General features: G+C 39.4%; 2 protein-coding genes across 6 annotated transcripts in view; one reads left to right on the top strand and one right to left on the bottom strand.

The window, feature by feature from the left end:
• Positions 1–9,690: 9,690 nt before the first annotated feature.
• COMMD6 (COMM domain containing 6) lies at positions 9,691–15,241 on the bottom strand. The gene is made up of 7 exons (XM_026120880.2): positions 15,090–15,241; positions 14,416–14,474; positions 13,697–13,762; positions 13,443–13,519; positions 12,224–12,392; positions 11,023–11,175; positions 9,691–9,951 (listed from the first exon to the last, which is right to left on the bottom strand). Exons 1-7 carry the CDS (start codon positions 15,136–15,138, stop codon positions 9,901–9,903), a joined length of 624 nt encoding a protein of 207 aa, XP_025976665.2. The 5' UTR covers positions 15,139–15,241; the 3' UTR covers positions 9,691–9,900.
• Positions 15,242–19,248: 4,007 nt separating this feature from the next.
• Positions 19,249–27,387, top strand: part of UCHL3 (ubiquitin C-terminal hydrolase L3) — a 43,198-nt gene continuing 35,059 nt past the window's right edge. Inside the window, exons 1-3 of one of the 5 annotated variants that reach the window (XM_064504754.1) lie at positions 19,249–19,406; positions 19,616–19,627; positions 19,727–19,813. In XM_064504754.1, the coding sequence (XP_064360824.1) occupies positions 19,365–19,406; positions 19,616–19,627; positions 19,727–19,813 (141 nt within the window). In that variant the 5' untranslated portion in view covers positions 19,249–19,364. The remainder of the gene's footprint in view (positions 19,407–19,615; positions 19,628–19,726; positions 19,814–27,387) is intronic. The other 4 variants (XM_026120874.2, XM_026120875.2, XM_064504753.1 and 1 more) reach the window with 4 other exon arrangements.

Here is a 27,387-nt window from a genome sequence, read left to right as displayed (position 1 = left end):
ATGTGAAGAATGAATCTGAAATTCTTAAGTTGTCACCATTATGGCAGTTATGTAAAGCTGCTTGGTTTTCTCTTTCACTTAAGTGATTTGCTTAATATGATGCGAGATCTGGTTATTTTGATCTACCCAATTTATTGCTGGGTTCTTTATACAAATTCTTTTTAAGACTAAATTAATCCATATAAACTCTACCACCATTATTTGTAACTACCTTTAAAATAAAATTCTCAAATATTAATCCAAACAGTTTCCAAGCTGTCTTTTCTTCTCACTTCACCTTTTCACATGCCTCTCTGAATCAGTTCTTCATAGTAATCCTTCTTAGCTGTCCATTAACTTTATCCATTTACTTCATCATTTCTTTATCCTTTAATCTGCCTATCACTTTTTATCCCCCCCATCTTGTTAACAGTGTTTCATTAGAAACTCAGTCCTTTAGTTACATAACTGGTTCTTGAAGATATTCCCTTTTTCTCATTTCTTTGCAGTCCTGACTCCTCATGCACCTTGAAGTTACGCTTCCTAATTTATCTTGTATTGAACTATAGTCCTTCACCCATGGCCAAGGCTTTTCACCTTTTACATTCCTCATGTAATTTCCTCTCTGGTATTTATAATGGTAACAAAACCATTGTCCTCCAATACTTTGAACAGCATAGTCAGGAATTAGCTGAAATACTGGATAAGCCTTATAGCTTGGTCAATGGGAGTCCAGAAGCTCTGGGACAGAGCATAAAACAACTTTCCATAGCCCATGGTGATTTATCCATAGAGCTCTGAAAATACATTGCAGCTCTTGATGAGAGCGCAGTTTTTCTCCATGTCATCTCAAGCGGAAAAAAGCACCCATACAAGAGACATCACAGATAAAGCCCCTGATGAGAGGCTACGAGTATGTTTCCAATTCCTTTTTTATTTCTGGCCAAGTTGCTTGAAACAAATCGTAAAATTCCAAGTAAAAACAACATTGGAAGATCTAAAGTTTGGAAAATACTATGTTCATTGTTGTCCAAAGAATGTGCTGCAGATATATTTGTAGTTGGTCAGACTGACCAAATAACCAGTCTGATTTTTTTGAACTGTTGATAAACTACTGTTGTTTCGTGTTGACTAAATAGAGTTTAGATGCAAAATAACTTAAAATAAGGTATACTATTGAAGTGATGAAACATGGATACAGTTAACTAAATTCAGGTAAACATCTCTGAATATTTTGGATTTGATATGCTTGTCAATGGAGCACTACAAATAAATTCTGAGGTATTATTAGACTCCATGTAAAATAGATATTATGAGACAGGATAATATAAGTAAAATAGGAAAAACAAAAATATTCTCTTCCTAACCAGGCTTGGAGACCTGAATTTTAGACATTTAAAGGAAGTATATATTCCTTCTGTTTATTAAAACAAATGTTTTGTTAATTAAGACAATACCTTGATAATGTACACTGTTTCTGTACATGACACCACAGCAGCCATTTCATGTATCATGTCTGGATCATCACCTCATCCTCCATGTTAAAGGACTTAAATCTGCAAAAAGGTAAGGAACCACAGTTCTCAGTGATTTCTGTGGGAGTGGAGGGAATTCAGCATCTCACATGATCAGACTGTTAATTGCCAGTGATTATCCATCCTCTTAAGCTTTTAGCCGCAATTATAATTGCAGAAAAAATACAAAGTTATTAATGGAGCTGTAGACTTTATTTTGTAAACCCATAATTTATGCATAACTGTAACCACCTTGGACTAGAATATTTTATTTCAGTAATAGTAATTCCCTATAATTAGAATTTTTTCTTATCCTATTGCTCTTCTAAGAACACTGTCACTTAGCTCTCTAGGATTTCAAGATCCATTACTCTGTTTACGTTATTTTTAGCTAGTCAAATTTAACTTCACTCTCAGATCACCTTTTAGTAAGATGTGGGATATGGACATTTTTATTTTAGAAAGCATTTTATTAATTTAATCACTCAATCATATTCAAAGACACTAATGAAGTAACTTTTCCTAATAACAATTCCAGTATTAGAAAGTAAGTTCAGTAGCCTGGAAGTATTACCAAGTCTTTAAACTTTGGCTGCTAGAGACAACTCTGATGTCTCCTCTATGATTCTAACAAGATAGAGCTATATGCAGTGTGTAAAACACTACTAGAAATAAAAAAAATGCATATTTTGCAGGATGTATAGAAGCTATTATCGTTTAAGATATAATGCCAAAGGATTAAGACATATCACTCTTGTAAAGACAAGTCAATAACAAAAGACACTCACTGTAATTTGTACACAATAAAAAATGATGAAAAATTAATCTGATAGGGCTTTTTTTTTCCCTCAAATGGCACTAATCTTTTTTGATCATAACAACAAATTATAATTTGTTCTGCCAAAGAGAACCATTCCAAAATAGATTTAGAGGAACTGGAATGAGCAGAGTTCATAAACCATAAAAGAATAATCCCTGGTTGAAGATTTTGTAGACACCTCTAGAACTTCAGGGGACCTACCACACTCATGCCTATGTTCAGTGCATCGATACTCAATTTAATATAGCACTAATTAAAAGAGAGAATGCATTGAAGTATTATACTTGCCTTCCTCAAAGAAGCATTTGACTGAGGAAGATGATCTATTTTTGACATTTTTTCATCTAATGGTCATCCCATGAAATTTGCTGGCAGAGAAGACCTTGAATCCAGTGAAGAGAAATACTGCTTTCTGTTTATAAGGAAAAGTTTTTGCAATCTTTAAAGTATTATTGGTTATTACAGTTGACAAATGGCTGGCTTCAGTTTTTGCAGAGGAGAATGCAAGTTTCTCAGACTCCACAGGAAGTTTCTGTATGTAATGCAGGGTGAGTAGATTCTGAAGATGTACTCCTCTGACCTCCCCCAAATCTTCAGTCCTATGTGCTCATACATGATCATAGAAGCTCTCCAAGTGGAAACATTGGCAATTCCCCCCCCACACCTGTTTTTTTTTTTCTCCTCTTTAATTTTTCCCCCCAAACCCGATACCAGATCATCTTACTAAAATCCTTGTTGTTGAAATGACAGAGAGTTAAGGTTGCTGTTAGCCACTCAGGCCAGTTGCAAAGCTAGTTATTGCACAAGATGGACTTCTGCAGCAAGAACTTCCACATTACTATTTCTATTACTATTTCTGCTTTTATGTAAATGATACACTTGCTTCCCTACTGTTCACCAACCACTCCAGTAGCATACAAAGAAGAGAAGGAATAAAGAAAAGTTCTGCAGCTGCTGGAGTCTGCTTCTCTTCTGTGATGGCACCTGCTTGCTCAACCTCATTTTGGTATTTGGAAGATATTCTGGTTCACTCCAGCTCTCCAGAGATGGAAACCAAGACCAAAGCTAATAGGAACTCCTTGAGATTATTCCACAAATAAGTTATGACAAATGATGGAGCACAGGCTAGAAAGGTTAACAGATCTGTAGTATAGTACAGAATCAAGAAGAAATGGAGATGCTTTGGGAGGCAAAACTGCTTCAACTTCAAAAGTGACAAATTATATCTGGTTCAAGAGGAAAATGCAAATGCCCTAAAGACTTTAACAGTGTATCACCCTTAAAACATTCCCAGAACAACTGAAGACAACTAAAAGCACAGCTTGGTACTGTGTCTGGTGAGAGAAGGCACAGCTTACTATGAACAACAGGGCACTTGTAGTCCCAATATAATACCAAGAATGGTACCAGCGTAGCAAAAAAATAAAAAAAGACAACAGATGGGAACCCGGTAATCCTCCTTCTCCTCCCTTGCCTCCTTCCTAGATAAATCTGCATCTGTTGTCTTAACTATGTAGACTGCTGAACATCTCTCTTCTTCCCACATTCCCAACTGTGAGAATAAGTATCAAACAGCACACCAGTGATTCACGTGAGACATGCACTTACATTCCTCTACTCATTTTAAATGTAGACTTTAACACCCTTTTCAAGCTTCATGTGTGGTTGTAGCATTCAGCACTTGACAGCTTGGAAGCAACACTAGGAAGAAGGCCTGCCTTGCTTTAATTTGGCCTAGCTCTCATGCAAACAATTTTTAAAAACACTTATAACCTTCTCCCTAAAACAGCAGTGATGAAACCCTGGCCCCATTAATTGTAAACAGAAATTTCTAGCAACTTCAGTAGTTCCAAGAATATCAGAGTTACCTCTGAATCTGAAAGATAATATTCTAAGAGGAATTAAGCAACAATGTCACTTTCAGTGGCTAAAATGTGTATTCATAAGTGTAATCAATATGGCATAAGGACACTGAAAACTAAGCTGCATAATAAAAAAAATGAAGAAAGCTAGTGTAGCTAAGAAAGCTACTGAGTAAAAGTTACTAAGTAGCTAAGGAAGCTAAGAAGAAGAAAGCTAGAGTAGTTAAGCTGCATAAAAATCTTGGATAGGGACATGCAACTGCTTATTCTCTGAACCAGATCTAGGAAAAATCCATTTTAGATATAGACATATAAGAAAAATTGTAAATCTAGAATAGGCCCCAATAAAAATGTAACATGATAAAGAGCAAGACACAGTGCATAAGTGTTGCCATAATTATATGGCAGTTTTAAGTTACTGCAGATTTATAAGGTATGGTATATATTATCATCAGTAAGATGCTGCATTTTTATGTAGCTGGAAGTTTTGATGTGTATCATTTGAGTAACTAACACAAACGTTATTTTCATACAATATAAAAAGTAGCATCGAAGTTACAGTAGCATGAAGGTGTAGAGTTACAGATATATTACTACCCAAAAACAAAACAAAAGGACTATCCTAGTGTCAGACACATGCTCTAAAAGCACTACTGCATAGCAAGAATATATGTAGCAGTGCCACCTGGTGACCACTCCCATAACAAACATCTTACACCACTATCCACACAGAAATTTATGAAAAGAAATCATAAGAGTTTCCTTCTTTTTTGATATATATGTTAAAGCTCACTGTTCCAAAGCTAAGTATGTGAAGTACAAAAATGACAAATGCTGAAATTTCGAGTTTATAAATATAACAATCTTTCATAATGTAAACACTAATGGATTATTTGGAAACTATGGCACCTACACATACTGAACAGAAATGGTTTATTACAGACGAGGCAGGTGGAACATAATCAGTCACAAGAGGAAAATACAGGGCAGGGAAGAGGAAACTTATAAAAGCTAATATCAGCAAAGCTAATATCAGCAGCCTCTGAGAATTGACAGATAATATCCAACTAAGCACATACTTCATTTTCCAAATTAAGCTTCATTACTGCCTCAAGGAGACACAAAGTCATAAATAATTAACAGACATATCCCAACAGCTCAGTTCAACTGGCAGGACATTTCTTTGCCTTCCTTTAGAAAGGTAATTAAAACAACATTCAGAAAGTCTTTCAAAGCACCTAGGATTGGGCATAGGGACCGACAATCATCATCCCTCTAACAAGCATGCTGTCTGTGGGCAACTCTAGCACTAAAAGCAGGACTTGATGAGTATGTATTGACAGCACTGCATGACAGAAGCAGGAGTAAATATTCAGACAAAGGTGCCCAGTGAAATTCAATTGTTTATGAGGCAACCAAGTCTCCTGTAGCCCTCAGTAAGGGAGCACATCACACAGGCTGAACCCAGTTCTAGGCACTTGTATCACATACTAACCTGCGCAGGTCCAACTTCCTAAACCAAGCAAACACGCAGTAAGCAAGCAGCCCAGCCAAGAATCATACAACCTTTTATAAAAAAAAAAAAAAAAAAAAACAACCCACACACAACACACCACACACACACAATTTGGGAAGTGGGATCTACTGAAGGAAAAAAAAAGGGGGGGGGGAGCAGATAACCAAAGGGTACTGGGTAGGATAGATGCCACTGAATTTTAGGTCCTCCTCCCTATTGCAAAGCCTGTTAAAGGATGGCACATTTTTGCTGCAGTAGATTAAGTGACCCTGGCATCTTTGTGTGTTATTCTAGTACCTGCAAGGGCTGAACAGAATAATCCTGCATGATTCTGCAAAGGATTGCGAGTTGCCCTCTCTCATCTACAGAGAGAGGTAATAAGACATCCAAATACCACTGGGAAGAGAGCAAGCAGAAAGAAGAAACAGGTAATTTCTCTCCCCTGTCCCCTTATTTTAATCATGTTTTTACCTTTGTTTTCTAATTGGTCCCAGCTAGCATATTTTTAAACAGAGCAGCAAAACTTGAAAACAGGAAGGGTAAAAAAAAAAAAAAAGGGGGGGGGGGAAAGATAGGCTAACAGTAAACAACAGGTTACACAGTTTTGGAATGTGTTTAAAGAAAGGCAATACAATTTTGTGGAAGCAGGAATGGCAAAGTTCAACACAAACATGCTTTCTATTTTGGCAGTAACTAGGTCAAAGCAAGTGGGCAGAAGCTAAGTCTAGAAAACACTAGTGTACAGAAGGGACCACAGCCATTTCGGCCCTCTGGGAACCTTTCTCCGTTTTCTAAAAAATAAAAAGGCATTCTGTAAATGAACAGGTATGTTTTGAACTAATGCAAAAAAAAAAAAAAAAAAAAAAGTCAGGTGATGAAGGAGAAATCTAGCTGTTGCCAACACTCCTTCTTCCCTCCCTTGGCTTTGTTTACTGCACGACACCCTTTCTTCCCTCCTCCTTTCTCTTGCCCTGCTCCAGGCAGCCACTGAAAAGACAAAGACTATGTTCGTGTTCTATATAGAGTTAGGAAAATGAAACCACTTGCATGCAATTTCTTTACAATTTTCATTTATCACATATCTCTTCCAGGTTCAATACAGTGTTTTGTCCAGCTGTAACTAATCCATGTAAGTATTCTTTGCAGCCTGCAGTTATCCCTCAGCTCTTTGGTACCCCATCACAGAGGGAGACTGTCTGAACTTCATCCTAATTAAATAAAGAAAGAAGTTCCATCGTAATCTCGCTCTGAACGTTAGCTGTTACAGTGTTTGAGACAGTTTTATTCAGCAGACTTAAAATAAAATACAGACCATCTTTACCTTTGTCACCTATATCTTTAATGATTAATTGTTTGTGGACTTACAAAAATATTCATGTTATACAATTCTGTATCAATCAACAAGTAGAATTAGGAACACACAAGGACTCCTGATTCACTTTAAAAAGATCTAGATTCTGCACAAATAGATAAGCACAATTCAACAGCTTGTTTGAAGAAGTTAATATTGCCATCCTGCAAACTGTTAGGTTTTTACTTTTTTTTAAAATAGTGTTTAATTCTTCCATTGTTTAGTATACGAATACCTATTGATAGTGATCAGGATGAATCTTGTTAGTGTGAGACCATAGCCAGCTTCTAGTCACATCTCTTGGATGTCTATAAACACCTCTAAGAATTCTCAGACAGTTGTGCTGGTATAGCAAACACCTCTAGGCATCTTCCAGCCAGTTACAACATGCTGGAATGCAGGGACATTTCAAAAATATTCATTAGTATTTCTGGCATATTTAACTTTACAAAATATAATAGTTACACTTTTCAGATGCTGCCAACTTTCTCTTCTTGGTGACAGACCAACCAGAAATGATAACTGAAGTTCTCATTACCTTCCCAGTCTACTCAATTACTGTTTCTTAAAGTTAAGACTTTGCTAATTAAATCTTCTTTAGCATCCAGTTCCAATGAAGGCACAAGTATTTCCAGCTATATGAAGAACTTAAGTGCATTAGAAAAACTGAAGTATCTGCAAGACTCCAACCTCACTCTCAAAAAAACCCCACACACCACACCATCCCTCAGAACCCCTGAATTGATCTAAATCAGTTAATTCACAATGCCAAAGCATGACAATGTTTTCCAGTTAGAGATACCTTACATTCCAACTTATGCAAATTAAAAACAAAACCAAACCTCACAGCTGTTCATATCACTTCTCCACACTTAGAGAGGATTCTTGCACCACAGACAGCTCCAATGCCATAAAAAGAGACATGGGAAAAGGCAAATAGGAAGCATTCTCTTGAGGCCATTTTGTGACATTCCATTGAGAGGTCCCAGAAAATAGGATTCTGCTCTCCCCTGCCCTGAAGCAAGCACCTCTGACTTCAGCTGAACACAGGAAGTATAGTCCAGATTAACAGCCACAGCCCAAACTTTGGTGTCACTGGTCAAAGCCAACATACTTTTATTTATCTGGGCTCTGAGCAAATCCAGGTACTGATTCTATGTACAAAAGAACCAGTAATAACGCTCAAAATAGAGGGGGGGGGTGTATCTCTTCAAAGTAAATACAATACACAGATGTTGCAGTTTATTTTGATGAGACAAAAGTAAGACCTGTATCAATGACTTTCAGGCAGCTTCTAAAAAAGCTTAGAAAAAAGGTTAGAGGTTTATGTGGGTTAGAATGGTAGATGTTCTCACATATGGGGCTTGAAATCACCTGAGGATCTGTCCCAACAAAACTGGTTTTCAGTCTCTACCATTCCAAAGTTAAAGCAGGCTTAAATTTATGCTAATCAATTCATCTTCAGACTTACTTGCCTTATTAGACCTATTTATTAGCCTATCCTGAAATGCAACAGTATTGTTTTTATTACAGTCGACTGTATTTGTAATTTGTGTTTTGTTAATGTAAAACTCAAGAAGAAACAAAAAAGTATATAAGCACACTGGATTTATCACTCATGCTTTGAAAATGCCCCCATTCTCAGAGTCAAAATCAAAGTTTTACTAGTCAGGACATTATCTGAGAGAGCAACACAGTCCTATGGACTCCTGCCACAAAATATAACAAGCAAAAAAAAAGAAAAAAAAAAAGAAAAAAAAAAGAAAAAAAAAAAGAAAAAAAAAAAGAAAAGAAAAAAGAAAAGAAAAAAGAAAAGAAAAAAAAAAGAAAAAAAAAAAAAGAAAAAAAAAGAAAAAAAAAAGAAAAAAAAAGAAAAAAAAAAGAAAAAAAAAGAAAAAAAAAAGAAAAAAAAAAAAGAAAAAAAAAAAGAAAACTTGCTGGCTTCTAGCATGGCCATTTCTCTGATGTGCTTGGCTAACACACCAGCCTTGAATTCTCAAGTTTGCTTTTGACTTTTCTAGCTCAGAGGATGGAGTGAGGCAACTATATCAATACTCTAATTTAATTAGAAAGCAAATTGCTGATCAAAACATCAAGCAGAGTGCCACAGATCAGAGCTGGATTAAATGCAAAGGCAAAAATATATTAAAGTGCTTTTGAATTCAATTGACCTTTTGTCCTATATTTAAAATTAGCCTCCAGGCTTCATTTCAGAGAAGTTTACTGCATTAACTCAGTTTTCATAAGCCTAGGCAGTGGGAAATAAGCATCTGAAATAAGCTGTTAGGACAAGTACATTCTCCAGTAATTAAAGAGACTGAAAGCCAGGTCTGCAGATATCTGCAACTAACTACCTGACATTGCTGTTCTTCAAAACTAACTGTATGCTTGCTATGTATAATTTTATATACTCCTCGTAGTTAGTTTCCACACACATCTCAATTTTACAGACAAAATAGTTAATATGGCATTTATACTTTAGTATCTCCTCACTCAAATTAACATTTCCACATATCTTTCTGCACTGAAGAGTTAAATGTGCAGTTTCTTGCTCTTGGATAGCAAAAAAAGTCTGCAGTGACACATCTCCTTACACATCCCAATCTCCTGTCTACCTGGATGAACAAAGCTGAACACGATGAACAAAGCTGAACACATTTCACAGACACTGCAGAGTTGGTCTCAAGTATTCAAAAGCGAAGAAGTCTTCAGAGTGATTCAAGGAGGATGCTGACAAGTTTTTTGGGAAGACAAGTATACATACCTTGCTTGAACAATGGCACCTTATTCCTTGCGTAGAACAAAGTTTACTCAATCTAAGTCCATCAGAAACTTTGGTGTAAATTAAAAAGTTCTATTCAAACTGTTTCAAGAACAGCCGCCATTTCCTTGAACTGTCTGGAAAAGTTCTGAAAAATAAGAGTTAAGTTAAGTTTCAGTTGTACAAAGAATGGCCTGAACTGTAGCTCAAACTAGCAGGTTAGACAAGAAGTTCACTTAATCCAGATTTCTCACATTCCCTCTATCCTCTGGTTAGAATTTGCAGCTGAACTGAAAGAATTTTTGCTTTTCATTTTGTGGGCTAGCTACCATTTGGGCACATTCACTATTAAATCTGCACAGATGCCTTATTTGCATTGGTTTGACTACCAATAGAAAAAAGATGCTATTAAAAAAATAGCAGTTGTCATGCCCCCCCCAAAAAACCCACAAGTCTTGGGCAAATGCTTCTATCCCCAGCTGAAATAATCCAGACCTCCCTATATAGCAACCCTTTCTTATAATAGTTAAAAAGCAAATTATCAAATAGACTTCACCCAGAAGGGGTATGAGACCTCTGAATATGCAAGGATTCAGAATATCCTTCTTAAAATTCCTTCCTGCATAACCGTATGGATTTATCTGTAAGCCTGTAAGACATTCTAAGTGATGTACTGGCCCTCTAAACAGAGAATGACAGAAGTGCCACGTTTATGCAAAATTAAAGTTACCAAAGTTCATAGCTGAAAGCACAACAATCAAGAGCCAATAGTCAAAGCAGACTGACCACCATTCTTCATCATTAGCAAATTTTAGGCTGAACCCAAGTTTTAGATTTTGAGGCTAGGAAACAGTTCCATAGATTTAGAGTATCTCCAGAAGTTTCTGATGAGGGAAACAGATAGCTGACAAGACAAATCAAAAAGTCTTTACATCTTCAGTTCTAAGTTTATTTGGAAGAGAAGAGGTTAGTTTACCAGTAACTAAACCTACTAAGAAAAGCAACGTACAACTATATGCTATGAAATAAGTATTTAGTTTCAGTGTTTCAAACAATTATTTAATGCTTCATCTTTTAGTTATCATATTAGCAATTAAGCATCACAAATGTATGCATCAAGGTACACATTTGCTTCTTCAAACAGTATCACAGTTTTTTTTCTGTATTTCTTCCACAGTATTACTTAAGAGACTGAACCAAATAACACTGGAATACAGACCTTGAACTGCGGGATTGTCATTTCAAAAGATTTGTTTGTTACTTGTCCTGAAGGGTCTGCCACTTTGAGTGTCACTGTAACATACGGATACTTGAGAGACCTGCAGGTGTCAGAACTCATTGCAACTCCCAGTTTCCAACTGATATCTATAAACTACAGAGAAGAAAACAATCATTGGAAACAGCAATTAAGGAAGAGATGTAACCTATTCTTACTATTCTATTGTACAGATGTTTTACAGGTGATACAGGATATCTACAGACCATATCCAAAGGGGAAAACAAACAAACATTCAGATACTACTGCGAAAATTCTGTTTACAATAAAGTCATCTGCCCTTCCTTACAAATAAGGAAAAAAGTTAATAATTTATCACTTAGATCTGCCTGTAGTCAAATTCGGATTCAAGTACACAACTCAAAGTTTCCTACAGAAGAAATTAAGAAAAATCAAGGTATTTCAAAACTCTATTTTAGATAAATCAAGGTATGTCATAAATATTTTTAGAAGGCAAGTTATAAATATAAAAGGCTAAAAATGATAATGAGTAGAGCTGCTAAATGGGGAAAAGAACATACAGAAGGCTATTTACTACTTAGTAGCAAAGATTTTCTTTTAAATTCTGCACTCTGATTATTAGCACTAGAAAAAGAGATCTCCAAATGCAGATGTGCTTTGTATCATGCTTTGCAAAACAAATAAACAACCCTCCCCACAATGGAATCCTGGAGACTGAATGAAGCTACCTTTAAAAAAAAGAAAAAGGTTTTAAACCGAAGAGTGACAAAGAACAACATATTCAAGTGCTGGTGCTATCAACTGTAAAGAACAGTTCACATCATATTTAGAAAATGTATAGATAAACAACTAATACAGTTGTCTACCATACTGACTGCCACTCATCTTCCCTAATTAAGTGCTACATAGTACAATTAAAAAGAAAAAAGTATGAAGTGTGTATTTGTCATGCAAACAACAATATTAGAAGCTTTCAGTACTGTCTTGGAATTCAGAAGACCTTTACTGTATATGCTTCTTTGTCCAGCTAGACATTTGGCAACCTATATGAAGGGAAAGCTTCGCGCAGTCAAGATACCATCACATGCCTGACAACTTGCCTAACACATGCCTAACACACAAGGAGGCACTGGCATTTCTGAAAAGTTAACAATTAGCTCAACTGCACTTGTTGTTTAGTTACCTGCCCAACTGTGGCCATATTTCTTGCATCTTCTGACACAGTAATAGATTTGCCCTGTTCATTCCATACATGCCGAATGACTTGAACCGCATGTTTTGGCAGCGTGCTGACTGCATTGCCCAGAGTAGTGACAAGTTCTTCTGTAGAGAGATTGTTTCTGGCTGCTGTGCTATGGGTATATCCAAAGAACATCACATCAATTTCATTTTCCAAGAATTGAATAAGGTTTCTCACTGCACCCCAAACATGCAAAAGTTTTTATTTATGCTTTATGCTTTTATGGGTTTTTACAATAATTAGGCAGCCTGTGACTTTTTCGCAAAATATTTCACTCCTCTGGAAATATGACTTTTGTATCCACATGCAAGAAACAACACCTGACTTTTTAACACCTCTTAACATGAGAAAACAATATGCAGAGACCAAGCTTTGCTGTGCTTGCACAACTTGCAACATTAAAGCAGAAATAATCTCAGCCTCCTAGTGCTGTTGTTACTGCAAAACGGGCATAATTGAGTGAAGGATGTACACACAGAGCAGTTCGGATTATTAAATAATATTATTACTTTAGAAACGAAGCAATTTAATTAAACATTTAAGAGAGCTAATTTAAGTATCACCAAGGGACAAGTAAGGACCTCTAGGTAACTGTGAAACTGATACAAACGTAAGTCAAATAATGTAACACACACAACTGAAAAGGCAGCAAGTCTAGAGAAAAAGCAGCAGAAAGTGCCACTCAGCAATTATGATTTAAGTCTTCTTACTTTTTCCTTTGTAAAATATGAAGTTAAACATTTTCTACAGTCTGATTAATGATGCATAAAATGTTCAGATTCTAGATTTTAAAAGAATAAGCAAAGTCTTGAAAAATTTCTCTTTCTGAAAAATAGAAGAGCCTCCAGCAAAACAACAGTAGAAAAATATTGCCTAAAAGCTATGCCCTAAAGCTTGCAGACAGGTTCTTAAGTGAAAGATTTCCTCTTTAGTTTTTCCATTATGAAAATCAAGTCTAAATAATATTAAAAAAAGCAGAGTAACTTAAGAAGAAACTAAGTACAGAATTCCTTGTTGCATACTGAGAGTTATAAATTTTTGCCTTTTTCCCAAATTCAATTTATTTTACACCCACATTTGCTATCACTTTTTAATACTGCTAATAAGTTGGGGTGGAGGGAAAAGAAGAGAGCTGAAGAAAAATAAATTATATTGTGCTTACCTAAATAAGAAGGAAATAATATTAGCTATTTTTGCCAGGTCACCAACATTAATCTCAATCCCAGATGTCTGCAGTCTCTAAAAATAGGATGTTCACACAATCATAAATAAAAATAAAACTATGCAATAAAACTATGCAATAATAAAATTTTACGTGTGTGTGTCTGTGTGTGTGTCTGTGTGACCTGCAGAATACAATTTCTTCAGTGTACCCAGCCATTGTACTTGCTTACAAGTGCTGGTATCCAAACTTACCTGACACAATTCTACTGCATATACACCTGAGATCTTATGGTTCAGATGTTGAATTACTTGCTCACACTGTAAAGAAAATAAGTTCAAAAACATGCTTCATGCATACTTTAATATACGAGACAAAGCTAGAAACACGTGGTTTGAATAATTGGAGATTACACAAGAAAGAAAATAGCTTAATACAAAAGAGGGTAACGGGACAACACGTTAAAGGCAAAGTGAAGGAAAAAGCATGTCATGCAGGTGACCGATATTAAAACTACATCAAATTCAAGAAAAGCAAATGAACAGTTTAAGCTTTTAGCTAGTATCTCACCTGCTATCACTACTTCACAAACTGTTTTCATGCTAATTAAACAACCATTCTGTTCAAGTGCACACTGGTTTTTTTGGTAGAAAGGTGTTTTTTTTTTTTTTTTTTAAAGTTAAACTAAAGTTGAGTGTCTTCCCAGCTAGCTAACAGTGCATCTCATTTAGAAGCAAGATAAAAAGTATATATATATATATAAAAATCTTCTGTGATAAAAAAATTAAAATTAAACCAATCCTATTAGCTGTTAGCAGGACTAGTCCATTTCATGAGTGATGTAAATCTATGCAACTGTAAGCATAAACTTCAATTCCCAACAGACAAAAGGACAACAACTAAAACAGAAAGGTTTTCAAGAATCAAAGGATTCCTAGAAGCCCTTCCATATCCCATTTATTGCCCAACTTACTAGTTCTGCAAAAAAGTCCTGAGGTATTAAATTAATCTTATCTGCTGCATCAACAAGATCTGAAAAACAGAAGTACTAGAGATCAGAAGGAAATCCTTGAGTTGTTCCTCGTAATAAATCCTCCATCTCACTGAATAATTCCTAGGTCATCATTCTTGCACTTCCATTTACCATTTTAAACAAGGTTTTCTTTACAGGAATCCAAGAGTTGGTCATAAGTTCCTTTACCATAACCTAGACGGGACCCAAGGTGAAGTCTAGTAACAGTGACTCTGTGCAGCCCCGGACACCAAAATTAAGTCTTTACAGTGGTACAGACCGAGAGTCCTGCAAAATCCCACCAAGCGCTGTGGGGTGGTATCTGCCACAAGTCTCTCCCACCATCAGAAGATCAAACCCGCCCAGGACCCAGCTCCAGCCCGGAAGACGAGGGTACAACACCGCTGCCCTCCCAAGGCCAAACGCTCGCAGACGGCGCGGCCACATCCAAGCTGCCTCTCGCCAACAGCCCCGCGCCTGAGCGAAGCACCCGGCAGGCGCCTGCGCCAGGACCCGGCGGGAAGTGGCCTGCGGGCAGGGCCGCCAACGGCCGCCCTCCCGCGAGGCGGGGATGCGGCCTCGCCCCCTCCCCACCTCCTGGGCCAGGTGAGCCCGGCCGGTCCCGGCTCCCTCACCGAGCGCCTCCAACGCCCTCGCGAGCACCGCCGCGGAGCCGCCGGCCATGGCGCCGCGCTCCGAGCAAGACCCACTTCCGGCGCACAACACCCAGCGCCCTGATTGGCTCCGCCCGCGGTCGAAGCCGCAGCTAGAGCGGTCGGAGCCTGCGGCCTCGCGCTTATTCGCTGCCCGGCGGTGCGCATGCGCCGTCCCTCCACCCATATGGCACCAACGGGCCGAGGGGGAGGGGCCGGGCCGGGGCGTCCCCTCAGGGCCTGAGCCTGAGGGCGTGGGAGGTTTTCTGAGGGCTTTGTCTCTCGTCGAAGTAAATCGGGTCTCAAATACCGGTGTATAAAACCAGGGCCGCGCTTTAAATAAAGGGGCAGATGGAGCAGACTGCACATGGGTGGATTTTGGCCCTGGGCCTCAGCCCTGCAAAGTGCCACCTCTGCAGTGCCCCGGGGAGGCCTGTGCCTTCCCGCTGCTGCCCTGCAGCCTGGCCAGGTGGGAGAGCGGTGCCACGGGTGCTTGGGCTGGTGGTGGCTTGCGAAGTTGCCTCAGTTATTTGGGGAGGCTGTTGAAATTCCCTGCTTAAGGCATACCTGGTTTGCAGAGTGAGCTGTTTGCTCAGTTCTGCTTATTGTTAATTGGCACCAGGGTTTTCTTGGTGCTGTTTGGGGAGTTTCAAGGTCTCAGATATATAAATCATGCACTGTTCTCTGTGCACGCAGCAAGTATAGATAAATGGAGTGACTATGTACAGGTAGATTGTGGAATCAATCTGTACTTGAAACCGTGTAGTTAGTGAATGATATATGTGTGCAGATCAACTACTACTATGCAATGGCAATTACATACATTACATACGTACATTACTAAAAAAGTATGGCTAAAACCATGTTCAGTAAGCTTTTCATACAGAGTACAGTAAGTTTGGGGTGTGTCTGGGGTCCTAACACAACAGGGATCGCTCACCCAGTTTCACCTTTTAAAAGTAGCAAATGCTCTTAAATTTTTCTAAGCATAAGTGTTTTAATTTGCTCTTATTTTTTTATATTGTAATGTTAGGGTCTCAGGTTGACTGTAAAACTTTGTGTTGAAAATTATTGAGTAGTAAAACATAACTAGTCACATAGAAGCACTAGCTAGTTTAAAATTACATATTTTCAAATCTAATTATGCCTTTTAAATAAATTTACATAAAAGAATTGATATTTCAGGAAAAGGAGACATTATTATGGAACATAGTGTGCGTGTTTATGAGCTTTATATGTTTATGGACTCCCTGATCTTAGCCTCTCCCTTTTAAAGCATTCATTACATGTGCAAATGCTTTTGAGTAATATGTACTTTTGTGACCTCATGATTTTAAAAACACTTGCAACCTACAAATGAGATCTGCCTGTGACAGCAGGGACATGACTTAACAATCTCTGTGTTCCCTAACTTAGGTAACTCTGTAGTGTACTTGTCTGTCTTATCTGGAGACCTTTACATATAAATTTATATTGCAATTTCATCAAGTCTCTTACTCATGCCTTTAGCAATATGATTAATATTTGCTATGTTTTTTTCATTCTTTTTTTATGTGGAGATGTAGAAATGGGTGTGAAGTTGCACATCTTGTTTTCACAGGGTGGTTTGGCAATTACAGAATCATCCTCAGAGTGTTTTGCTGAAATTTAGAGTTATTTTGCGGTTATTTTTATCAACATGTTAGCATGTATTTAGTTCTTTCAACCTGGAACAGAAGGTGGTTGAAGTATTCAATGATTTCAGTTTATGGTCTGTCCATCTATAATCTGAAATTGTATATCTTTAGCAAATTCTGCCTTCTGTAAGCTTGCTCTACGAAGGTTTTTGGGGTGGAAGAAAACAGATACAGACTCTGATCTTCATTTGACAGTACAGGCCCATGTTTTAGCTAGGCAAGGACTGTGAACTTAGTATGAGGAGACACTTTCTATGGAAACTGAAAGGCAAATCTCATAAGCTAGACGTAGACTGAATTGCTCAAGAGATATGCTACAGTGCTCTGTATAGGCCAGAACAGAAGTTTCAGGCACAGGCACGTGACCATCACTGTAGTCCTGCTCAGTGATAACAGGGTTAAACAAAATAAAAACAAATTCTTTAGGTAACTTACTCCATTTCACAAGCTTAACCTTTTCAGGATAGGGCATTTTTTTGCCAACATTTACTAAAGAACTATGCTAAGTTCTTTAAAAAGCTTTTTGGGCAGAAGGGAGAAAATATTTCTGTTAAAACTTGTGTTTGAGCAGTGCAACTGTATGGTATCTCCAACCCCCTACCTTTCTTGCCTCCAAGTCAATTTGGTGCTTATGTCACTACAGTACATAAAAACACCATTCTCCTATATTACCCCCCTCCTTTCTCTCATGGGACTTTTTCTTTGCTTGTGAACCGGCAGTTTCTTTCTTTCCGGCAGCCTCTCTGCTAAACATAGACATAAATGCTTGCTCCACCACCTGCTTTCCACTGCTGCAAGTCTTTCTCTCACATGCATAAAGGCTGGACGGGTCTGGGGCTTCAGCTCCAGGGCCTTTTCAAAAAGTTTGTCCAAATGTCCCCCTCTGAGAAGGAGTGCACAACTGCTCTCACAAGCCCCAAATCCTATGACGTACAAACAGGTGAACGTTCCCTTCTGTTGCAGTGAAGGGACATTCACATGAGCAGTTTTCTTACAGCCTTTGCCCCTTGCAGATCTACACACCTTTTGCCTCCTGCAGATCACCTGTGGGCAGGGCTTTGGTCCTTTTTAAAGTAGGGGGCAGGAGGTAGGTGTCTTGGCTAAGAGTAGTCTTTCTTTCACATTTACATAAGCAGCTGAGAGATGTCAACCGGTCTGAACAAAGCAAATTCACACAGGGACAACAGTTATTGTGTTTTCATGAGACAGATAAAAATGCTCCCAAATCGTGTATCTTAATGTTTCAGTAAGGCAAAGAATTGCCGTAGCTATCTTGTCAGTGCTCTCCAGTGTGGCACATGTGACAGGCCAACCAGCAGTAAAGGTTATGAGGCTAGATATTTTATGAATTTTAAAGCTGCCCTGCAAAGTAAAGCCTTTTAAAGACCTTGTTTCCTCCTTTTTCACCCGCCCCTTGAAATAGATAAGCCAGGCTTCCCATGAGGCAGGCAAATCTCTTCACGTCCCCTTCAGCAACCCAACACCTTTGCTGCAGAATAAAATGACATTCTCAAAATATCCAGCCTAAAAGAAAGAAAGAGAAATCCCTTGCAGCTGCCTCTCTTGGGATGGCTTTATACAGCTGCCCAAAGACTGCAGAAAAAACATGGAAGAGGCAGTGCTGTGAGGAGCTACACAGAGAAGCTGGAGTTTGTATGAAGAGTTGGGAGCAGAAGCAATCAGGGGCTGGGGGCAAGAAGTGATGGACTCGGAATAAGCAAGGAACAGGCAGAACTACTGGGTCTGGGGGAAAAAAGAGGGTGCTGAGCTCCAATGAAGAGAACAGATTAAAAGTCAAATAATAGGGAAATGTGGGTAACAGAGCTCTTACCGTAACAGCAGAAATCACTGTTCTGAATTGACTTGAAAGAAGATTCTCAAAACAGCACCAGGAGAAAAAGACAAGATGTGTATGGAACAAAAACTAGCCTGTTTTTGAATTGTAATGGAAGTGTTTCAACAAACAGCCCTTGGTTTCTGGTGGCTGGGTGGCAGCACTTGTTCGATTGAGGGCCTGGAAAGGAGAAGCTAGGGGAGAAAGACACAAGAAGAGACACGCAAGGGAGAAACACAGTGGGCACGGAAAAAAGCGCCCCCCCTCCCCTTTTTTTTCACCATTTGTGCTTAAAACAGCGTTTCTGAGGGCGGCGGCGGTTAGCCCGGGGATGGGGGGGGCAGGGGCGGGGCGGGGCGGGGCGGGGCGCGCAGCGGCCCCTCCCCCGGCGACTCCCGCGCGCCACGCAGCGGGCGGCAGCGGAGCGCGTGGTCGGCCGCGGCACCGCCCCCTGCCCCCGGGAGAGTCCATTGCCGGGCGGCGCGAGGGGGAGCCCAGCCGAAAGGCTTCCAGCCATCGGTGCCCGGCCGCAAGGAGCGGGAAGGAGAGAGGCACCGCCGCCAGAGAGCATTCGTTTCGCTCCCGTCCGCTGCGGAAGGGGGGAAGAGGTGTTTGTGTAGGGCGAGAGCAGGGGCGGTGCCTCGCCCGCGCGTACCCCCTGGCCGCGCGGCTCGGTGGTGCGGTCCCGGGTCGGGTCTGCGGCGAGGCGGCGCGAGGCGCTGTCAGTGCCGGGCTACTGCCGCCAGCATGGAGCCGCACCGCTGGCTGCCCCTGGAGGCCAACCCCGACGTGAGTGCCGCGGGGGGGGGCCGCCGCCCGCCCCGCCCCGCCCCGGCCTGCGGGAGGGGGGCAGCGACGGCGGGCGGAGGGAGAGGGGCCGAGGCCGCCACGGGCTCGGCAGGGCCTGGCGCCCGAGCAGCGCCTGTGTCGGGGGTGGGGGGAGGCCGCCGGGTCTGGCCAGGTGCGTAACGGCCCTTTCTTCTGTGCTTGCTTTCCAGGTCACGAACCAGGTAAGCAGCTTTTCTCTGCGGTAACCTTTAGTCCTCCTCCCTGTAGCCGTAGGCCCGTCTCTCCTCACTGTCGTGTAGTAAAGGCTCCTGTTTCCCCAGCAAGAGGAGCCCCTTCGTCCCCCGCGGGTGCCTGTGCTCCCTCCGCTGGTGTGTCAGACCTTTCCGGAACTCCTCAGAAATCTCGAAGTATGTAGCATAATGCCAAGACTTTACATGAAAGTGAGGGCTGCGAATGGAAGGAGAATAACGTGTTTTGCAGTTGGGAGATGATCTGGTTATTGCAATGTAATCCCTAATATATTTTAGGGTGGGGTTTAATTCATTAATTAATGGTTAAAGCATTATCACTTACTTATATATCCAGATCTAGGCCTGTATATGATGACCTTGTGCGTTTGCACAGGTCTCCTTACATAACTGTGTCACAATCTTTTATTCTGCTTTGGATAACCATAAGAATTATCTCATTTTACTGTATTTGTATTTTGCTGCTTACTCATGACCGTATCTGCTTGGTTAAGTGTAAAAATATGATTTGTTGCTCTCTCATTTTTGTTAGCATAGTAGAAAAAACAATAGAATAAGAAACTTGTTCTAGGTCACAAAGGCATATAAGTGCTAGATAAACTTTACCTGAAAGAAAATTATGTATCCTGCAACCCTGCATTATGCTCTTGGTGATAATTTTGAGCATCTATCTTTAACATATATTAGATGCCAGATATTGATTCCAGCAGGCCTGTTGATATTGTTAATGATAATGTTTGAGCCAAGAGAATCTGATGTCTTTAGCAGTAAGATGACATTCTTAAAATTGCTAGGTTGCTGAAATATTTTAGAAATTAGGAATTTGTGTGTGCAAAGAATGTTTTGTTGTCATTGTTGTAATACAGTAACGGAGTGTGTAGGAGAGTGAAGGGTTGTTTGTTATTGGGTCACTTTGCCAGTTGCTCCACAGCAGCGATACTGTAGGAATTGTAAAAGCAAAAGACTTTCCTCCTGGCTCTGAATTCAAATGAACACATCCCCCACAAATTTTTATGGGGCATAGTCTATAAATACTGCATGTTTGCTAATATGGTGTGACGACTTATTAATTTTAAAGTTTGGAGATTAAATTCCAGTTTGGAAAAAAATAAATAGTGTGACTAATTTTATAGTAGAATTTCAGATTCTCTAACTCTTTGTCATCTTCCAAGTGTTGAGATGTGCTCGGCATGGTACAAATAAAGCCTTATAAACTGTAAAGTAGAAGCTGAGGAGAAAAACTAATGATTGCTTTAAAATATCTGAATTATTCTGTATCATTACAGGCTTATGTTGATTTATTGTTCTTCTAGGGTTTTCCCTGTGTAGCAATTTTAAGTGTGTTCAGAACCTGTTTCTCTTGCCCCTTAGCTTTGTATTTGAAAGTAGGTGATGTCTGTCAGCTGTGGATCGTCATGGATAATATGAACTTCCACTCAGTAGTGACTTTCCTGTTGATATTTCTGTTCAGAAAAGGCAACTTTAGACAAGTTAGATTTCCTTTGGTGTATTTGCCCTTATCTGAGCAGTGGTTGTAGTTAATATCTGGATGGAATGGTGTCGCTTTAAAAAGTCTTTGAATATGAATACACCTTGCATTATTAGTCATTCTTTAGTGTTATAAGGATATTGATAAACTGGACAACAGCAGGGCTGTTAGTCAACAGTTATTCGTATCCTGCTTATGTTTATTACCATAATAACAGTAAGTTGAGTTTTAAATGAAATTGTAAACGTACAAAAAATCCTGTTGAGCTGATTGCAAGGACTGACTTTGTGGTACCCTGTAATGAAGAAAAGTGTGGGTGTATATGTATGTATATGTACACACACACTCTAGAACTTTTTAGTATCAAAAATATAATAAATTCCTATTAGATGTAGTGTATGTGTCTCACAGTAATTTAGTGCTTGTATCTTTTCAATTATACAGACCTGTATTCAACTACCTTAAAAAGAAGAAGAAGAAAAAAAAAGGCAACAACTTGGGTGTTAGACTATCTTTGGAACAGTGTGCTGCTGATAGTATTGCTATTGCTTGTATAAATAATAGCCTTTTAAACCAACACACTTTCAATCACCTGTAAGAAGCCTGGATTCCTTAGCATTATATTGTAATCAAAACAGTTAGGCTTTAACACCTTAGTCTATTTTGGTTATTGTACCAATCATTTTATTCACTTCTAAGTAACTAGAAAGGGAAATGTGCTAAATACATTTCAAAACAAGAGGGCAAGCCCTATGCTACAAACATAGCAAAAGTAAATGAACATGTGTGTTGTCAAATTAAGACTCTTTCAGTCTTCATGGCAGAAATTCAAATGATAATGGGGGAGTGGGAAAAGTCAGGATCCGCTAGTTACAGGGGCACGAGGCTGTTTAGGTGTGAAATCTTTCCAATACACTGATTCCTTAGTGTATAAGACCTCTGTTGGTGCATTGCAATTATTTGCATGTTTAAAAATTGCCTGCTGAGGGTAAACAAAAATACTCCTTGCATTATAGATTTCCAGTTGCCATGACTCATTGAGGACAGCACCACCATTTATGTGTAGTGATCTTGAGAAGCCAGCATAGTCAAATGTACTATACAGTGCTAATTTGATTCTGTTGCAATGCTTTTTTTTTTAATCATTATCAAAGTCTAATGGAATGAATTACAAAGTATTGTTAGTCTACCTTTGATATAGGAACAGTTGATGATTCAGCATGTACAGAGCTCCAGTTGTGTACAGTGATTCAGTGGTGATGGGGGAAATGGTTTCTTCTCTTTGAGGACCTTCAGCTGTGGGGTGTGAAGGGACCCATGCTACCCCTTTTCCTGAACCCCTTATGATACTACTGGTACTCGCTTCCCCTAGTGGGAGAGAGAACGCAAGAAAACTGGATTTAGCCATTCATGGTTTAAGAGATGATTCTTGCCTACGTATCTTGTTCTGAATTTCTTCTAACACGCACATGCACGCACAAAGTGAAACTACTTAAAAATTTCTGGAGTGAAAAGATCAGGCACAAGCTGACTGCAAGTAAGATCGAAGTGATGTCATGAGAGACAATCAAGGATTGTTCGTCTGTGCTTACTAAGGAACCAAGTAGTGTCAGTAGCCAAATTTATCATTCTTGATCACCATTGTTCTAAGAAATATCCTTACTTCCTACAGAAGGTACCGTGTCAGCGCATGCCTTTGTTGTATCCAGATAGGCTAAAATAATTCATTGCATCTGATCGTGCAGCTCAGGCACTGGCTGCAGGTTATCCAGAGTTAAGCTATTTGGCTTATTTGGCAGCTATTTGGCTGTGACTTAGGTTTTTGTGATCACATAAGGCTTACAAACTAGTTTCTAGTCCAGAATTATTTTCAGGCCTTTGCTCCTACTCTTTTAAAGCCATTAATGTGTTAAGAATCAGCTATATAAAGAAATTGGTTTTAGTGCATGGATCCCCTTGACAACTATGACTTTCTGGGACAATAAAGATCGCAACAGAACAAAATGGCAGAAACGGGATACAGCCAATCTTCATCCAGTTATGGAACATATTCTTATTTTATTCAGAAATATTTCTTAAGAGTGTCAGGCAAATACAAAGATGACTTATCTTGAGGATATTAACTTTACTCTTCCTAAAAGATCTTTCCATTTTATCAACTCCGTTTGTAACACTAGCTTTCCCAAAAGAAAACTCTACTGACCAAAGCCAGGAGTCTGTTCCAAAAAGGCGGTGCCAGAGATTCCTGAAGTATGTTGTTGGTGGTGGTCCTCTTAGGTGAGCCATTGTGTTGGAGCGGAAGCTTGTCTGATGTGAAGAAATACAAGTGGCCTTCTGAAAATGCTTAGCTAAGCTGTTTGTTTTTTGTTGTTGTTATTTTTTCCCCTTTAACTTTAACTTCTGTGTTTGTAAGCAAAGCATACATTAGAGATAGTATGCAGTCTTGGAAGACAGCCTATTATTTATTATAAGTGTAACCTCAGAAAGTGGAAGACCGAGACTTAGCTTGCACTTTTCTGTAATGAGAGTACCGTAGGATGTCTTCCATAGAGTGAGCAAAGGCGAAGTGTTGAGGCTGTGCCACTGCATAGCGAAGAATATAAGATTCATAAACACAAGGACAAACATGAAGGTGGGTTTATAGACTTGTCGGTCGCGAGATCAGTTGTTGAGTGGTTTCTTCTAGTTTAAAATATCTCCAGCTATTGAGGTAGCATGGCTAACGTGCACAGGGAAGACTGTACCTTGTGTTGGAGTTTAGAATATTACTTGCATGACTAGTAGAAAGACTGATTTACAGGTCTGCCTTGGTATGTTCTTCAGTAGTTGAAAATTAAGAAAAGCATACATTTCATCCCTCTATACGTAATTGCCAATTTTGGCCCTTTATTCTGCTCTTAGTTTGTTTCTTATTTCTGTTTCAAATAAATTGAAAGCTGTAACAAGGAAAGTCTTACTGTTAGGAACTGAGGTACCACCTGACAGCAAAGAATAAATAAGTCTGTTTAATGAGTAACAACAAATGCTGTACTTTACAGTGGAAAACAAGTGACAGTGGTTGGTGTGATAATTATCTTGTTTCATTTAATGGCATGGCAGAAAAGACAAAATTCCTCACTTCCCTGTTTTCCTTGACCTAAAGTAGCAGTAGAATCCACTTGTTATTTTAGTACACTGTAAATAACACGTATAACAGCTTATCTGAAAGAGTGGATTGTTCAGGCCCATGCCCATTATTCAGAATTCTTAGATAATAGAAACAAGTTTCTAAATGTTTTTTCACAACATAACATGATGTCCCATTATGAATCATTGACTAAATAGCCCCGTTTCATTTAATCTGCAGCTTGAGCTCAATAAAAACAATTTCAGAGGAGGTCTGAATTGCCTGATTAGTCCAACTTTGTGTGCTTTGCATTGTCATCTCTGTGATGATCTGGTCCTGGTTCAATATATACATCAGTGCACGCACACACTGAATATTAAGTTTCAAAACTGCTGGTGGGTATTGATGGATGTATAGATACAGCTCATTATGAAGATCAGGAGCTCTAACTATAAGTCAGTAGTATTCTTTTTAGGCACACTGAAGAAATTAACACAGCTGGAAGGGTAAAAATTCTGTTTGGAAAACCTACCACATTTCCATGAAAATGTTCTCTTGACTTCTCCACTGCAAATCTGGAAGAAAAAAAAGTGATGGTAAATGGGCTTTATTCCTTGAACCTTTTTTATGAGATCTTCAAATACCAGGCTTGAAGATATTAAAGAATTTTTGATAAATATGTTAAACAGCTGGTCTTAGTGTCAACCCCTGATGGATATCACTGTCAGTTGGACTTCGTAGTGCTGATTACCACCCTTTGAACCTGACAGTCCAGCCAGTTTTCCACCTACATCACTCTTATCTAGTTTGTATTCACCAGTTTGGCAATAAGGATGCTAAGGAAGACTCTGTCAGAGCTCTTGCTACTGTCATTGTCTGTTGCTCCCCTCCTTACCAACACACATTAGAAAGCTAGCAGGTTAGTCAGGCATGAGCCCCTGGTAAATCCCTGCTAGTTGTTTCCCATCACCTTCTTTTTCTTCATGTGCTTGGAAGTAGCTTCAGGATGATGTGCTCTATAACCTTCCCAGGGACAGAGGTGAGGCTGACTGGGCTGTGGTTACCTGGATCCCCCTTCTTGCCCTTGAAGATAGCTGTGACGTTTTCCTTTTTCCAGTCGTCAGCAGCATCCCCTGATCACTATGACCATTCAGAGATGTTAGAGTGGGCTTGCAAAGACAGCAGCCAGCACCCTTGGCACTGTTGGATGTATCCTGTCTGTTCACATGGACTTCTGTAGGTCCAATTAGCTTAAGTACTTGTTAACTGTATTCTCCCATGCAGTAGGTAATGCTGCACTCCCACAGACTCTGCTAGTGGGCTCGAGGAACTGGGAGCTCAGAGGGCATACCTTATCAGTGAAAACTAAGGCAAAACTGGCATTGAGTATCTCAGCCTTTTCCATGTCCTTTTTTTCACTAGGTCCCCTGCTACATTGTGCTGGGGGCCTGTGTTTTCCTTAGCCTTCCTTTTGTTGTCAGTGTACTTATAGAAGCCCTTCTTGTCCTTCACATCCCTTGTAATTTCAACAACACTCGTGTTTTGTCTTTTGTAATTGCATTCCTGAATGCTTAAGCAATGCCTCTATATTCCTTTTGGGCAGCCCATCCTGCTTTCTGCCTTCCGTGTTTTGAATTTAAGCTCAGTCAAGAGTTCCCCTGTTGATCCGTGCTGGCCTTCTGCCACACTTGCTTGGCTTTGTGCAATTGGAATAGACTGCTTTGAGGAGGTTGTCCTTGAAGATTGAACTCCAGCCCTGAGCCCATTTGTCCTGCTGGACAGTATCCTATGAGATTTTGTGAGGCAGATCCCCAAGTAAGTCAAAATCTGTTCTCCTGAAGTCCAGAGCTGTGATTATGCTATTTGTCTTACCCATTTCATTTGTGATTTTAAACTCCACAACCTCATGGTTACTGCAGCTATGGCTGCTGTCAGCCTGCACAACTTTGACTAGTTCCTCCTTGTTTATGAGTAGTTTAATGCTATTATGTGCCCAGCTTAAGAAACTGTTGCTCTTACCAGGCAATTTTAAAGAATGTAAGGGTCCTTCATTGCTGTTTGCCTGGTTGAAAACTAGGCTTACCAGTGTGGGCCTGACGCCACAAAGTTGTATATTCTTTAACAAATCTGATAATGGTGATAGTTTCAGCTCAAGTGTATTGGATATTGAAGCAATTGTGAAAATTTCCACCTGAATGCTAATTGAGCTGAAATTCCGCTTAACCCTAGATGCCAGGTGAGAAAGAAAGGACTTGCTGAATACTTGGGCAACAAGTAGGAACTCGTGAAAGGTGCAGATAAGACAACATTGAAATGACCATATAGAAAAAATATGTAACTTTATTAGTGACTTTCTGTCTAATGGATGGACTGACCAGTGAAAAAACAAGAGTGTTTTTCAGGAAGACAGTTTAATGCAACAGCAAAAGAGAGAACTGAAAATATGACAACAATTGGTAAAAATAAAGCTCTGAAAAAGTTACTATATTAGATACACAAATGTACATCGATTTTATTTTATCTGAACCCCTGTAGGACTCCCGTAGTGTGACCAAGTATCTTTTCCTGTTGTGTCTTTGAGCACTCACTTCATATAAATTCAAATTAATGAGTAAGGTGATAACAAAAGTGAAACTGAGTATCTAACTGAAAAAGAGCAAATCTAGAAAAAAAAGTTTTTATGTTAACCTGACAAGTATCCAGAAGCTAAGAGAAAATAAGCAGCTGCAAGTATCTGAGTGAGCCTTTCAAATACAGTGAAAAGTACCCTAATTGCTCTGTCCGCAAGGATCTGTAGAGTAGAATTACTTGCATAATCGCTGAATAATTTTGCTGCTTTCCATCCCAAGTCCCTCCGTTTGAATGACACCATCTAAAAAGCATACAGAATTGTCTGCTGTTCTAAAACAGTAATGCTTTTGTCAGTGTGGAAGTGCTTGGTTCATCTCGTAGTGGATAACTGATTGCATTTTGTACCAGCTTCTTTGACTGGGCTAGGAAAAAGCTAGGAGAGGATCAGAGAAGGAAAGAGTAGGTTTGATTTAGTTATAACTAAAGTATTCACATAGTTGGAGCTGCTGTTTAGGACATCCCTCTTCTGCCTTTCCTGTGTCATGTCTAATACAAATCTGGTTTTGG

Source organism: Dromaius novaehollandiae, chromosome 1 (assembly GCF_036370855.1).
Source record: "Dromaius novaehollandiae isolate bDroNov1 chromosome 1, bDroNov1.hap1, whole genome shotgun sequence".
NCBI lineage: Eukaryota > Metazoa > Chordata > Aves > Casuariiformes > Dromaiidae > Dromaius > Dromaius novaehollandiae.
Note: the sequence above shows the minus strand (reverse complement) of the source record. Positions and strands in the feature narration are given on the sequence as shown.